We start from the raw sequence: 15,785 nt of genomic DNA on the forward strand, positions 1-15,785 counted from the left end.
CACCACGTTAATTAGGCCAGTGAACACCTCGGTGTGGAAGGTGGGAAATGCTCCTTTGTCTGCTGCTGCTGGTGTAGCTACTGGAGTGCAACTTTCTGTATTATTGGCACAACTCCAAGTTCAGAAACAACCAAAATCACACTGAGAAGAAAATGGCAACACTTCTCCTGTCTGGAAAATGTTGCGCGTTATATGAAATGAACTACTTCTCACTATCAACATTTGTTTATTGCTACTAGAAATGTGAATCTCTATCAATGAAATGGATGGATTGTTGAGCTGCCTGACGCAAAGCGCACGGTGTGACCAAAAATCTGCGCTCATGTCATCAGCCTAATCACGACACCTAGAAATCACGTTATTAAATAAAATGTCCAGGTATTTGTACCGACAGTGTTGCTCTCTCTCTCTCTCTCTCTCTCTCTCTCTCTCTCTCTCTCTTCTGGCTACACATGTATTCTTTGTTCACATCCATGTATATTTTGAGCGCACCATGCGAGACGGCAGAGCAGCGCTGTTCTCACATGTGCTCCGCCCGACTGCGCTGATTGGATTGAAAATCACCATCACAGTGCAAAGGGGCTGTGTGTGTGTGTTTTTTTTCTTCACCATCACACTAAGTAACGCCCACTCTGATGACCGGGAAAGTCACTTCAAACCGAGAAACACGCTGCCTTCACATAGACTATTCAGAAGACGTTCGCGCATGGAGAGGGGAGCTGAGTAGAGCCTACCTCAGACTGTTTTTTTTTAATAGCCCTCTCAAGTACTAAGACAGGTTGCGTCAGTTATAAACTTTCCATGATTGAGTCCGGTATTTCTCCGTGTCATTTAAATCTAAGCTGACACACTAATCAAGCCTTGTCTTGGAAACTGCTGAGTGCGCTCACTGGATGCTTTGGGCGAACAGGTGGCGCAAGCTCCGATTTCCCTAATTTGTTATTAGGGGCGAGTACGCAGACAGAACGAACTTTACGCACTGTACCGGACGCTGTAAGCATTGAATACCTGCCTTAGAGGTAGGAGAGAGACGAGCGTGCGTAATTTTCTCCCTTGTTAAAAGGAGGCGTTTGACAAGGGAGCTGTGATGCCAGTTGCTGACAGCGACATGGTAGTGGACAACAGCCACGCGTTATATGAGGGTAAAACCCCAAACAGTGCCGGGAATGAGAGCATCCTCCCGGCTTCACTATGCAGTCCTGCGGCAGACATCCTGAAGAACTTTTACCACACCAAACGGGTCGGGAACTATCTGATTGGGAGGAAGCTGGGAGAAGGATCGTTCGCCAAAGTTAGAGAAGGTCTCCATGCGATGACCGGGGAGAAGGTAAGCATACTCCGGGGGCAACAAAGTGGAAATGTGACTGCTAAACAACAGGGTTTGGTAAAATTGTGTGTGATATATTACATATCTCTTTAAATGAATTAAATGTATCTTGTGATTCTACCACACGCCTTCAGAATAAATGCAGCTGATATTGATTTATCATTGATTTCTTACACTTGTAAATTTTAAATCAAAAGTTAACTTTTTTTGAGAGATAATTACACCCTTCAGAAAACTTTATGACTTTGTTCTGACTGTAGTAATTTAAAAACCATCTGTGGCATGCAGCCAGAGAGGTCTGATATGGTTTTAGATTTCATTTCAGTGGACAGTGTCAGCTGTCACTTGGCTCACGCCTGTTTGGCAATACATTCTTTTCTGCTGCATGTCAGCCAAGAAAAACTCTTCACCTATTCATATGAACAGTTTAGCCTTTAAGATTTTTTTACAATCTGTCAATACAGATCTTACAGACTAATCAGTGCTTAGCTTCCCCAGAGAAAGTGATCAGCCTTGTTTGCTATGGGAGTCTTTGTTAATGAGCTCATGTGGCACACCAGCTGTTGAACTCAGCTATATGCTCAGCAGGGCTTGTTTTATAGCCAGGCTTGAGTGAAAATATTTACTTTTAGTGTATGTGAGAGCTGTGTGTCTTTTTCCAACATGTGCTCTTGTCTTTTTGCCCCCAACATGTGCTGGATGACTAGTTGTGCGCTCCGTGGTTTTTCTCAATCTCTGCTTTGTCTGCTTGTGGTGGTGATCTCACCGCAGTGGGCGCCTAAGCCTGTGATAGGAAAAGAGAGGAAAATTGCCCAGCCTATGAGAGAACGGGGCTGCTACTTGCATATGAAATCACGTCGTTGATAAATGGGCTTCAGCCTCATTATGATTCTGCCAGCACAGGGCTTTGATATGGGCTACCATTGGCCACTGGTTGCCTTTGTCTCTCCAGGCTTTTTTGAAGAGCAGCCAGGACATTTGCATATTGGAAAAACAAGTACCTCCTTTTCCCTATGTGTCCCCACATGTAGGACCACTTCTATTTGTGTTTTCGTACAACACTGAAATTCACATTTATATTAGAGATTAGCTCATCCTGTGCCCCCCCCCACCCCCACCCCCTCCCCATTCTGTTGCTGTGAGGAGAAGAGGCGCTCCTTCCCTCACTCTCTTTGTTGAGGATGATGCAAACACTGGCAATCACACCATCGAGCACATCACATGCTCTCCCTCTCTTTACTCTCTCTCTCTCATTCAGTGGCATACGGGGTCCAACAGGCGTTGGGAGGAAGCGGAGGGCAGTGAGCAAATTTATTCAAGCAAAATGGTAGTGGAGGGGGGGGGGGGGGGGGGGGAATACAGGCAGACTCCCAGATCCTTTTTTTAGCATCACTAGAAAGTCAGCATGGATGTGAGGACATGCTGGGCGTGTGTGTTTAATGGCAGGGGGTATGAAAGTGAGGAGAGGTGAGAGATGGTGCTGTCATGGTCAGGGGGGCCTGAGAGGTCATATGCATGTGTTTTTGATGTCTGTAACCCACTTTCCCTCCTGTCTTGCCCCACCTCCCCCCTTTTCTGTCTGAGGGGCGCCTGATAAACAACTGAATCCCCCAGAAGCCCCCTGGCAGGGCTCACCCCTCCCCCTGGCCCCCACCCCCCACTCCTCCTCTACTCATATAGCCTACTGTAAATACAGTGCCCCATCCCCCCATATATACCCCACACCCACTTCTCTTACCCACACTGCCTGTCGTAAACACGGGCCATCTATTACCGTATTGTGACAGCTCAATGCACACGCACATACAAGCCAGTATTAATTAGCAGCAGTAAAAAGGTTTTCAGAGGTGAATCAATTATAAGAGATGAAAGGACAAAAGTAAAAAAGACAAGCTGAAGGACAGAGGAAAGAGAAGACACACACATACATCCACTTTGGCCCTCACCATTTCATTAATGGATATGATGATTAGTTTCACTGGTCATGTCTTTCCATGTCGGTGGGCTCCCCTTGAGATGATTTGCAGTGTATGGTAGCCATGCTCTTGAACTCAGTCTAGACAGTACACAAGGAGACATGGGCAAACGATGAAATAGAGTAGATGGGTACGCTATTGAATGTAATTAGGTACAGAGGGAAGCAAAGTGGTGTCATTAAGGAAAAGGACACATTCTGTGACTTTTATGAGGACATTATGCAGATTTCTTCTCTGATGAGACAACAAGGGCAGTGAAACACAGACAGAAGATGCTGGGGATGAGTAATTACAGAAAAAAACTTAACACGCCTGCCTGCCTGGGAATCTGCTCTTCTCAGTCTGTTGAATCTGCCTCAGAAAAATGTTAGTTTATCCTTCCTCAGTTTTGGTTTTGCAGTTGTCACCACTCCTCATGTGTGTTTAGCTGCAACTGAACTCTGAGCCAAATGGGACAATATTAACTGTCCATTTGGCCTAAGCACCTTTAACAGATCGGGTAACATTTGCTTTTCCCCTAGTTTATGATGGTTCAGTAACTCCTCCAACACACACGGTGCATGCACACACACGCCTCCCCCTCCTGCAGCCTCAGGGCCCTGTAGCGCCTGGGTTGTCCCACATTGGCAGCAGCTGTGAGTCAGTGTCGAGTTATATTCTCTGTAACCGAGACTGAGTAGCTCATCACCTGTTACGCTACAACTCTCTGAAATCCTGCCTCCAAAACACAGCAGTGCACTACTGCTCCATTCTCCACGGATATTAATCACAACATCTCCTGTCTCAATTTCTCCAGGTGGCGGTGAAGGTGATTGACAAGCGCAAGGCCAAGAAGGACTCGTATGTGACCAAGAACCTGCGGAGGGAGGGCCACATCCAGCAGATGATCCGCCACCCTAACATCACGCAGCTGCTGGACATCCTTGAGACGGAGAACAGTTACTACCTAGTGATGGAGCTGTGTCCTGGCGGGAACCTCATGAACCGCATCTATGACAAGAAACGCCTGGACGAGAGAGAGACTCAGAAATACATACGTCAGTTGGTGCTGGCTGTGGAGCACCTGCACAGGGCGGGTGTGGTGCACAGGTAAGGGTGCAAGGAGTTCATTTCCAGCAGACAATTAAAAAGTGAAAGAAAAATACACACACACACTGATCTTCAATGTCACAAGCAGTATTTGCATACAGTACCTGTCAAAAGTTGGACACATTCCCATTCACTTGAATGAGAACTTTTAACTGCTATTGTCAGTGCCACCAAAAATGTTGACAGTTTGCCAACAGTAGCTCAGAGAGCTTTGTGCTCTTGTAGGGGTTAAAGCTGACTTTAAGATCTCAGAGTCAGACATGATCCTCTTTCTCAAAGTGTGGGTTAAGTCCTCATTGTGCACGTTACTGTTAATCCACACATAACCAGATCTGTCTGTTCAATAACTACAGTGCTATGCTTTCGGAGGTTTCCCAGAAAGCTGCTAAGAACTGAAAAATAAATATGATTTAAAAAAAAAAAAAAAGTTCTTACTTGTTAAATCCAACAGCTGACTTTCCAAGCAATGTGCAATAACCCAAACATTAGTCATTCGAGTGCATTTCTCAAATACTGTTGCATATTACAATAAAAAGTCAAATTTCAGATTTAAATTTCACAAAGCTCTTCCTGGGAATATTACATTCTTTGTCGCTCAGAGCCTGGGAACTAAATTTCTATCGTGGTGAGATGGTCTATGTAGATCACTGTATAACAGGATTTGTAAGACTAAGGAGGGATCTGAAGGCACACAATAGACCCCGAAAAATCAGCCAGCGTGACCCACATTGGGAGGGTATTTGTGTATGTGTTGGGGTCGATGGGGAGGGGGTTGATTACCGCTGACCTCTCCGTCTTGTGCATTGTATGATGACGGCGGCTTAGATAAGTTATCTAATGTAAATGCGGACACTGTGCAGGCATTGACATCTCCATTTTCTCTCTTTGTCTTGCAGGGATCTGAAGATAGAAAACCTCCTGTTGGATGAGCAGGACAACATAAAGCTCATAGGTAACTTAGGCGCTCTTAGCATTTAGAGTGTCTTAACTCACCTCAAGCTTTCTCTCCTTCTGTTTCTTCTCCTCGCTCAGTGCAATGCTGCTTCTCTTTAAACTCACACGTGTAAAACTTAAGATACAGAAATTCCATAAAATCATTCATAAATACAAACATTCTCACAGCGACGAACAAGATAAGTTAATAATAAAAAAGAGGGCCTTTGATGCCAAGATTTTTTCAGCTGGAGTGTTACAGTGTCCCATGTGGTGAGGGGCTAAGAGCAATTAAATATGCCGTTAAAACCCTCACAAGCTCTCACCAAAGTGCTAATCTGCTTCTGTTTGTGTGTGTAGCACTGATGAGGCCATTTAAATAATGGTATGTCGGAAAAAGAAACAACACTCACCCACCTCTTCTGTCCCTCAGATTTTGGACTCAGTAACTGCGCTGGCATCTTGGGATACTCAGATCCATTCAGCACCCAATGTGGGAGTCCGGCCTATGCTGCCCCGGAGCTACTCTCCAGGAAGAAATATGGGCCGAAGGTGGATGTCTGGTCCATGTGAGTGTAATTTCCTTCTCAGCAATTACACAAATTGTTGTCAAACATCAAGATATTGAAATAGGTTTGTTAATTTCATGTATTTTGATCTTTCAGTGGGGTGAACATGTATGCGATGTTGACTGGGACTCTTCCGTTCACTGTGGAGCCCTTCAGTCTCCGAGCCCTGCACCAGAAGATGGTGGACAAGGAGATGAACCCTCTACCTCCCTCGCTCTCTACAGGTAAATAACAAATGCACAAATGCACACCTCTGTGCAGACGACAAGCTGTTGCTTTGTGGTGAGCAAAATATGAATCCATCAGCTCCTATACCCTACAGATGGTGCACTACCATGCCCACTCATGTATCAGTGCAATCACCCCTCAGGGAAGAAGTGAAGTTTGAATGAATAGCAGGCATGTAAACAAGATAATTGCGGGATCTGTTTTCCCGTGTGAGAATGAAAATATGTTGACATATGTAATGAAAATCCAGTTGTCTGACAATAGACACGCAAACAGGTAAATGGAAATGTCGAGATAAGAAGTTGCTCTGCCAGTGACCTGAGTCTTTATGGGTTTAGTGCCAACTCCCTGAAAAAAATCACTCGTCACATATAACCTTTGCTTAGCTTTTTGGCTGGCTATCAACCTGACAGTCTGGTTTCACAATGGAGTTTTGGAGCTGTTTGTTAAATGACACCCAACTGAAAAAAAAAAAAGACAAAATGCAGATCAAAAGGCTTAAGAAACAAAAAAAACTGTAAGAATAGTCATCACTGAAAAAATGAGAGATTATATGCATCTTTGTGATTGACACTCCTTTTATAACTAATCTCTTAAATCTTCAAGAGAAACTCTACCCTCAAACATTCTGCTTACCTAAACATAAGCAAACAGCACAGTGAGTTTATTGTAGTTGTACTGTAATATTTCTTTACTGTGGAAATTCAAGGCAATCGGTGTCTAAGCAGAGGACAACATGTGAGAAGTCAAGGTGCATGAAGGAAACAGATTGGCATGCCTGAGTAAACATGTGTGCTAAAGAAACCGTCATTATTTGTTCAAATCCTCAGTAGACTTTAATCTTTCCTGTTGATCAAGAGTTCCAAAGAAGACGCTGGCAGAACATCAAAAAGATATCAAGATATATTGACAATGGTGTTTAAAACCGCCCACTGTTTTTTATAGGCTTTGCGGGAATCTATCATTGTAGTCATTTTATAGTGATAGAAGTAGAATATATTTGCACAGGCATTTCTAAAGCAAATTCAGTACTACTACTTAATAATAAACAATAGGGCTAAATATAGTGGGACTTGTGAACCAAGATGACGAAGGTCGGAAAATCAAATGAGCATGTGAACACAGGTGTGTTAACTTTATTATTAACTTTAGGTGTATTAACTTCGTTGGAAGTAGTGACGCTCATACCGGAGTGTATCACAACAGTGGCGCTCTCTATGTGCAAAGTAAGGCCTGGCTTAACCCCCTTATGCAAGTGCCTGTTAATCAAGCTAATGACATATGAGTATCATCTAATCTGTTTTATGTAATAACGAGATGAGGGCCAAGTTCGTGTTTAGTGTGTACATGCACTGTCAAGACAAAGGGATTATGAAATGTACACCCCTGGTCGAGCTAGTTATACAGATTAGTTGTCAGAGGTTAACCAGGTGACAGGAAATGAAGAAATATTATATGTTCAATCACATAGTTGTCAACCCGATGAGCAGTTACATTTCTAAAGTAAAATATGTAATAACATGTTTTAGTCAACCAAGAAAAATAATTGTTAGTTGCAGCCCTAATTTCAGCATCAGTAAACATTCCTTTCTGTGCAGAGAGTTGCGTGTCAGTGGCAGTGTATGAATATTTATTCTCCGTCTCTCTCTCTCTCTCTCTCTCAGCTGCCATCTGTCTTCTGAAGAAGCTTCTTGAGCCTGATCCCAACAAGCGCCCCAATATTCATCAGGTGATGGCTGACTCTTGGCTACAGCTGGCCAACAAGAACACAGGGGCACCGTACCTCAACAGGTAGACTCACACACATCCACCGAGGTCATATGAAAATTCGAAATGCTCCGAGTCTTTTTTCAGCAGTTTTGTCGTCTATTTTTTGTTAAACTCTGTGTTCCCTTTCTATATTCAGGATCCACATTGAGGAAATAAACCACACGGTGTTGCTGCATATGACAGAGAAGATGGACTACAAGCACAGTGAGGTGCTGAGTGCCGTCCTCACCAACCGCGCCTGCCACACTTTGGCTGTGTACTTCCTCCTCAACAAGAAAATGAAGAGGCTCTCTAAAGAGTACAGGGTAAGAAGATCCCAGTAAACGCCTGTCCCATGTCATTTTTATTAACAGAGGGTAAAGAAATCAATCTGAGCTCTTATACACGTATACATATTTTACCTTAGGATGGCGATGCTGGATTAGTTTTACAAAGACCGGTATTTTCTCTCCAAGGGAGAAAAAAAAAGAAAAAAAGAAAGTATCTCTCTGTAAAAACCATTTTCTAAAGGCTCACCTGAGTTCAGTGTCTATGCCTGCAAAGGGTTACAAGGGTGCAAGAATTATGATGCTAATGATATTTGGTTACACAATAGGTTTGTCTGTGCCAAGGGCTGTTGTAATGTGCGGTTCACTCTGGCTGTTTAGGAGATGCAGTTCCAGGAGAAAAAGAAAGGAGAAAAGCAGAAGAATGAATACTTCCAGACCCAGTGGAGGAAGCACGTCGACAAGCTCACCATACCCCCCAAACAGACGCCCGTCTATCTGGCTGTTAGCAAGGGGCCCAGCAAGGAGAAGAAACACAGGACAGGTGAGGATTCATGTGGTGCCGTACAAAAAACCTGGGCAGATTTGTAAAAAAGAAAATAAGTAATTTGGTTTAAATAAGTACCACTCTATTTATTTATTTCTATTTTATTTACCTTTATTCATACAGGGTAGGTTGACTGAGCACGCATGTTCTTGTACAGCAGTGACCTGTTGCACACATACATAATTACCATCCATCCATCCATCCATCCATCCATCCATCCATCCATCCACCCACCCACCCATCCATTCATTCTTTGTCCATCCATCCATCCATCCATCCATCCATCCATCCTTCCATCCTTCCATCCATCCATCGTTTGTCTGTCCATCCATCCAACCATCCACCCATTCATCCATCCATCTGAGAGGAAGCATCTTGGACAAGTTGCCAGTAATTGTGGGGAAAACACACAAACACTATTTTATTTAATGTTGCTGGTTGACACTTAAATAAAATGACTAAGATAGAACAGCAGTAAATTTTTAATTTGGAATAAAACTAAATTTAGTCTTGCAACACAGCAGCGTTAATTGAATTGAGTTCTTATAAAATAGGCCTGAGATTGTTAACAAAGAATGACAAGTGGTCGGAGTCTGCGTGAGCACATTCCCTGAAGAAGAGCTTACAAGTGACAGACAAGGACCTGGGGGCAAAGCTGAAGCCTAAGCTCCTTTCCCTCTCCTCATTTACCTGTAAGTGCTATAGAGAAAGCCCATAGGCTATTACAAATCCAGCAAGTCAGGAGGGGCTGGTCACCACAAGGTTACAGTCAGGACAGAGTGTCCTTGTACCTTTACATGAGCTTGTTACGTACAGTATTGTACTCTCACATCATGGTGTGACAGGTATATTTCACAGACATGATGCATAGAATGTAGACATGTAAGGAACTCAGCCAAAAGTATTCAGAGAAGTTGCACTTCATAACCTCATTCAGTGTCTGCAGCTAGAGGAGCAAAAACTAATGTTACAAATGTTGTTAACAATTTATTTTACAGGCCCTTTAATTTTATACTAATTTCCTGGAAATTTTGTATTTTTAATATAAAAATAATATAATTTGCACGTATTTAATTTTTAGGACATTTTACAAAGAGGGTGGTGCAATTTGGTACAAATTATAACAAAAAACAGAAAAAAGTGTATAGTTGTTTGTAGTTGTTAGTTGTTGTTGTAGTTCTCAGTGCAGTTTGTGTGTCAAACTCTATGTTCAGTTGTTTTTTTAATAACCTTTTCAAAGAAATGTTCTTTTAATTAACAGTTACACAGCAATTATTAAAAACCCAATAGTTTGACACACAAAACTACACACTGAAAACTGAGTATTTTCTGTCAGTTAAAGAATTGTCAATTTATTAGGATTTTTTGCAAATTAACAACTACATATGAACCCATATATAATGAGTGGGTAATTACCTACTTAACTGTTACATACTTGCAAATTACTGAGAAAATTTCCAGGAAATTGGTATAAAATTAAGGGACCCGTAAAATAAAGTGTTACCTAAATGTATGTTTGACAAACATCAAAATCCAGTATTTCAGAAATGTTACAATGCTTCTCATTTCCTCCTCAGGTCTATTGCGTGCCATAACTGGAGGCCATCGTAACTCACCTCTGGCACCACCCGGCACTGTCGCCTCTTCCTCTATGGAATATCTTGAGATTCATCCTCTCTTCCCCAACACTCCACAGCAACGGAGGCGCCTGGCCACCCTCCCGCAAGTCAATACGAGCCCGGAACACAACATTCCTGCTCCACCAGCGCCATCGCCGATCGGCATGCATTCCTTCGGCTCCCTCTCCAAAGCTGAGCAAATTGAAGACACTCCGGCTTCACCGTGGTACAAGCTGACCAACGGGACTTTGTCCCCGCCCCGCCATGTTTCTGCCTTCCAGCCCGACTCCTCATACTTGAAGAAGGCCACGATCCCCAGTCCTCCCGTCCTCATTGTCAACCCGCAGCCGAAGAAGAGCATTTCCTCAGATTGGTGTGGTTCTTCTGACACCAGTGGCAGCCCCCCCAGCACTGTTGGAAGCCCCCCAGGCAGCTCAGCTTTCAGCCCCCCGAAGTCCGCCTTCAGTCCCCTCAACCCCACCTCAGCATTCAGTCCTCCTTCCAACAGCAGCAGCAGTGATCCCGACAGTCCGACGCACCGCAGCAAGTTCCCCTCAATGGGAATCGGACAGATCCTGAAAAAGAAGGTCCAGCTGCAGCCGTTTACCTTCCGACCAGAACAGGTCGTCGAAGAAGTGGTGTCCCCACCTCCCTACCCCATGCAGACTCTCCTCTGTGCTTCAGGTGCACTCAAGACCCTCTGCTGAGGGACACAAGACAAAAGCAAACGAAAGAAAGACAGACTGAACTCAAGGCCCCTCTCAACATTTTATTTAAGTTGGAGAGGTCTTCCGGAGCGGCCTTTTGAACTGTGAACTGTCCCTTTATTGCGACTGAGCCACTTTTCATGACGGACTTGATCATTAAAAAAAAAAAAGAAAAGAAAAAAGAAACAAAAGGGGGTTTGAGTGAAAGTATAAAATCTCTTGTTAGCGCTCTCATTATATAATCAGAGATGGTGACACAGAGAAGATGAGATTTGAAACGGATCCCTGAGCAATGACTAAACCTCGCTGTGTCCTAGATACAGAGTGGACATGGGACATCATGTAATATGGGCCTTGTCAAGAAGTTGTACACGTACACGCACATGCATACACACAAAACACTGTATTATATACTGAGTTTAAGAGATACTCTCTTATGTAATATTGCTGTAACTGGTTACTAATTGAGCCGCAGACTGATTCACACCAGCTAACAGACCCCAACTCTTACCCTAACCCTGATTACACGTATAAATGTTTTGTCTCTGTGAAAACTCTCTAAATGACTTCCAGCCAGCTGGCACTGTATCCTCAGTGCTGACTGGCCGAAGAAGCTCACTGCACTATTCTTGAAAACCAAAACCTGTAGTAACAATGGTGTTTACCATCTTTTACCTCACTGCATTACTCATACATTAATGTATAACAGCAGTCGATTGTGACGTGCTTGTGTGGACTTTGCCACAGTGTTGCAGTGTCTGAGTGCTAGTGCCATTAGAATCAACACGATGAAATAGGAGTAGGTACCAAGAGTAGAGTCATACTCACCTTTTATAGATTCATATAAACTGTCACTCAACACTGATAATAACTCACAGCTATAACTTTTTATATCCAAGTGTTACATCACCTCTATAACCCACAGGGAAACTCAAACTGTAGAAGTCTTTGTTATGACTTCCTTCCACAGCAGGATACGTCTGTTCATAGTCAGTTTTGAAAAAAAAAAAAAAGAAAAGATGAAAAAATAAAGCATCAAAAGCCTTATGAAACTGATCAACCTCGCCAAAGGCTGAGGGAAAGAAGGGTGGGAAGAACTGCTAGGATCACGTAACATCCACGAAAATAATTCACTTCCTTTTGTCTTAACGCTGTAGTTTGTGCAATAGTCTTAAGTGTTAACTGCAATGACGAGTATTTGCCAAGAGCTCTCTGAGAGTGATGTGAAAATTGTGCTTGTAAATAACAGTACGACTCCTGTGTTCCTGTCACTTTTGCCGTGCGTACAAAGGGATTCTAAAATGTTTATCGACATTTTTCACACCTTACTATCTTCGCTTGAACTGTTTGACTCGAACGAAAAAGGCTTCCACGGGGCACACAAGGCTTCTCACTGTTAAAATAGAATCCTCCTCTTGTCAAAATGAAAAGTTGCATGCAATGTTTCACGAGTCGAACGGTATTGTCAGCATTTGAAATTACGTCTTTGTACCTTTTTTCTGGTTGATACTGAGATTGATACAGACTCGGGGGGTCTTTTGTAAGATTTTGTAATGGATGGTTTTGTTTGAGTGTCGAGAGATTTCTATGCTGTATAAAGTATTTTAAATATTTATACTGAATCCATTATGTGTCTGTCTGGTCCTTTAAATGCACCTGGTGACTGTCTGGCATCAATCTTGCATGTACACATTTACTCTGTGAACATATGCCGACGTACAATTTCTTATTAGCTAAAAACATTTGAATGAATACACTTAAATTACCATAATTAATTTAAGAAATTCCATAATAATCTACAGAAATAAACATTCTTGTTAATTTACATATATTTCTAACACTCAGCTCCTGGAGGACTTAATGAATATTGGCCTCTTCGATCTCTGTGACACCTCAATGTGCCACTTGTCTCACATGCTGTACACATTTCCTACGGAACACCTGTGGCGGGTAAAAAAAGAAAAAAAATGCACCCTTCCAACAGCTGAAGAAACATTAGGACTTATAATATACATGTATAAGACCCCTCCCTCTTCACACACACATACACACACATACCGTAGACATTAATCTACTCAGCTGTGGCTCCCCCGTCCTCATCATAAACCTCTTTGGGTGACACGGCCCTGACGAGACAAAGAAGGGGGGATCACCAGAGCGCCGAGACAAACACACACGCGCACAGGACAACACAAACAGGGTTGCATGATTAAATCGGCGTGGCTAAGCTGATAAAAGCCGAGGGGCAAGAGTGGCTCTAAAATGCATTAGAGCCGGAGCCTTTTGTTTATCAAAGACGGGTGGACAGTTAGTCAAAATCCCCAGGCGGTCCAATGAGACAAACAGGCTGTAGCAATGAATACTATGGCTTAACCACAGCATAGAGCGAAAGGAATGTTGTATACTACAGTTCTTGGACAGGTAATACCTGCACCTGCAGTACAGTGCTGCTCTGGTGATACCTGTAATAGGCGTACACACACAAACACACACAAAAATGTAACTACCGACAAGTGTGGAGCTTCTGGAAAGCCTCCTCTCGTGATTAATGCCTCTATGGACGATGATAACTCAGAAACATATCAGTGAGATGAGGGGAAAGTGGTGGGGAATAACAAATTAAGACTAATCAATGAGTTGATTATTCAATTGACAGAAATTGATCAACAGGATTTTGCAAATTAGTCATTTATCAAACAAAAATGCCAAAAAAATACCTGGTCCTCACTTCTCAAAAAAAAAAAAAAAAGGATTTGCTTTGTGATATTAATCTAAATGTCAGGATTTTGGATTGTTGGATGAACAAAATAAGTATTTTTAAGATGTCGCATTGGGCTCTGGAATATTGTGGGTTGGGCATTTTTCCCCCACTTTTTTTTAAATAGATTATAAGGTTATTGTTTTGATTCATCATTACTCAAAACAATCGTTGGCTGAAGCACTGGACCGCCTTTTGGATTCATTCTCAATGCCACAGCAAGTTGTTTATCTGTACATAATCTCAGGAAGCATTAATGAAAGAAATCCATAGTGATGAGATAAAGACACAAAAACAAACCCTTTCCTTGACACAGAGATTATTTCAAAGTTAATCTGTGTATAAAGAGGTCAAGTTACATTGATGAGTCCGTGATAAACAATTATCCCCCCACTCTCCCAGCAGGGGTGGCCAATATATTAATCTTTTTTTTCAGAATCATATGGCCAAAGTACTTATAGTTTACATCAGATTTCTCCAAGAATGATCTCTGAAATATTTGGGATGCCGGATGGAAATGCGCAGTAGAGAATTTTCCATGCTTAAAAAAAAAAATTTTAATATATCAATATTAGAGGTCTTGTGGTTATGATGATTGTTTTGCATCCATATCAGCAAGCCATACCTGTTGACATGCACTCATACACACGTTTGTTTTGAGGTAGAGGAAGAATGTGTGACGAGAGCAGACATGTGCCACACCCTGAAGAAATGTAGTCTTTCCTGCCAAATTAAGACCGAAAATTGAACAGCCAATCTCTTTGTTGTATTAAAGAATTGATAACCTGTGTGATGGCATCCGTTGATGTTCATATGTACCTGTTCATTACCTGTTTTTGGCCAGAAAAAAAGGTTTTAATATGAATTTTATTACATTTTACATTTTCATATGAGGTCAAACTGACCACTTACTGTACAGCAGGACTTTATTCCTGTCAATCTGTTCAGACTTAGATCCTGATGACACTAATCCTGTTTTCAGCCCCCTTCTCGTCACATATACGCACACACACACTCACACTAGGGTGTCAGTGGCAACGGGACGAGCCTTTGTGTCTGAGAAAAACAGACGATTAACCTGCAACACTGTGTAGTACACCAGGGATGTGCGTGCTGACCACACACACACACTCACACACTCACATATCCTGGTTCAACCCCATATAGACCAGTACTGCCTTCCTCAGCAGCTTTCACACACGCAGAGAACGAGGAGGAGAGAGTGAGAGACAGCCAGACTACCTGGCAGACACAGGCGTACACAAAGACGTGGGGGGAAATAAACAAGCAGATGTTTCTAATGAAGTAGGAGGCTTTACGCACTCAGAGGGGATTTGGGTTATTCCATCAGACGAGTCGCTGACTGGCTGGCTATCCTGTTCGATCACAGACACAGATGAAGGTGATTAATGAAACGAGAAGGCTGTGGCTTATCAGAGATTTGATGCTTTCATAGAAGGGGCAAAACCAGTACAACAAAAACTGGGCTAAGTTTCACAAATACTCTTGACACCAAGATCACCTTACACCCACTGATTCCTGAGATTAATTTGGGAAATTCAACATCCCAGATGAAGGGTTTTACTTACTGACCTGCCGTCTAGTCTGTGTGACACAAAGATGGGACCAGACTTAAGCTAATGACTTTAGATTTTGAGCGAGCATATGTCAAGCAGCCGACGCTGTAAGGAAAAGTTGTGGCGATCAAAAGTTCAGTTCAGGGTTCTTTACTGCATAAAATGTAATCAAATTATTCAAATTAAAATAATGTTTTGTTTACATTACCATTTATTATTTATATTATTTTTTTATATTTATTATTTTTGTCATATTTTCAGAACAGAAAGGAGGAGATATCAACATTTGCACTTGATCTAATCTGTTAAATATAATATTTCTGGATATTATTTACATAAAGGCACCATGTAAATAAATGTATAATCATTGTATGACATGTAAACATGTATCAACTCAAAGATCCATTATCTGAATTACA

At 42.3% G+C, this 15,785-nt stretch overlaps 1 protein-coding gene across 1 annotated transcript; it reads left to right on the forward strand.

The window, feature by feature from the left end:
- Positions 1 to 609: 609 nt before the first annotated feature.
- Positions 610 to 12,653, forward strand: hunk (hormonally up-regulated Neu-associated kinase). Its single transcript, XM_067608196.1, has 9 exons — positions 610 to 1,327; positions 4,100 to 4,392; positions 5,289 to 5,344; positions 5,759 to 5,894; positions 5,991 to 6,118; positions 7,787 to 7,913; positions 8,029 to 8,197; positions 8,540 to 8,702; positions 10,283 to 12,653. Exons 1-9 carry the CDS (start codon positions 1,088 to 1,090, stop codon positions 11,029 to 11,031), a joined length of 2,061 nt encoding a protein of 686 aa, XP_067464297.1. The 5' UTR covers positions 610 to 1,087; the 3' UTR covers positions 11,032 to 12,653.
- The last annotated feature ends 3,132 nt before the right edge of the window (positions 12,654 to 15,785 follow it).

Source organism: Thunnus thynnus, chromosome 13, assembly GCF_963924715.1.
Source record: "Thunnus thynnus chromosome 13, fThuThy2.1, whole genome shotgun sequence".
Lineage (NCBI taxonomy): Eukaryota > Metazoa > Chordata > Actinopteri > Scombriformes > Scombridae > Thunnus > Thunnus thynnus.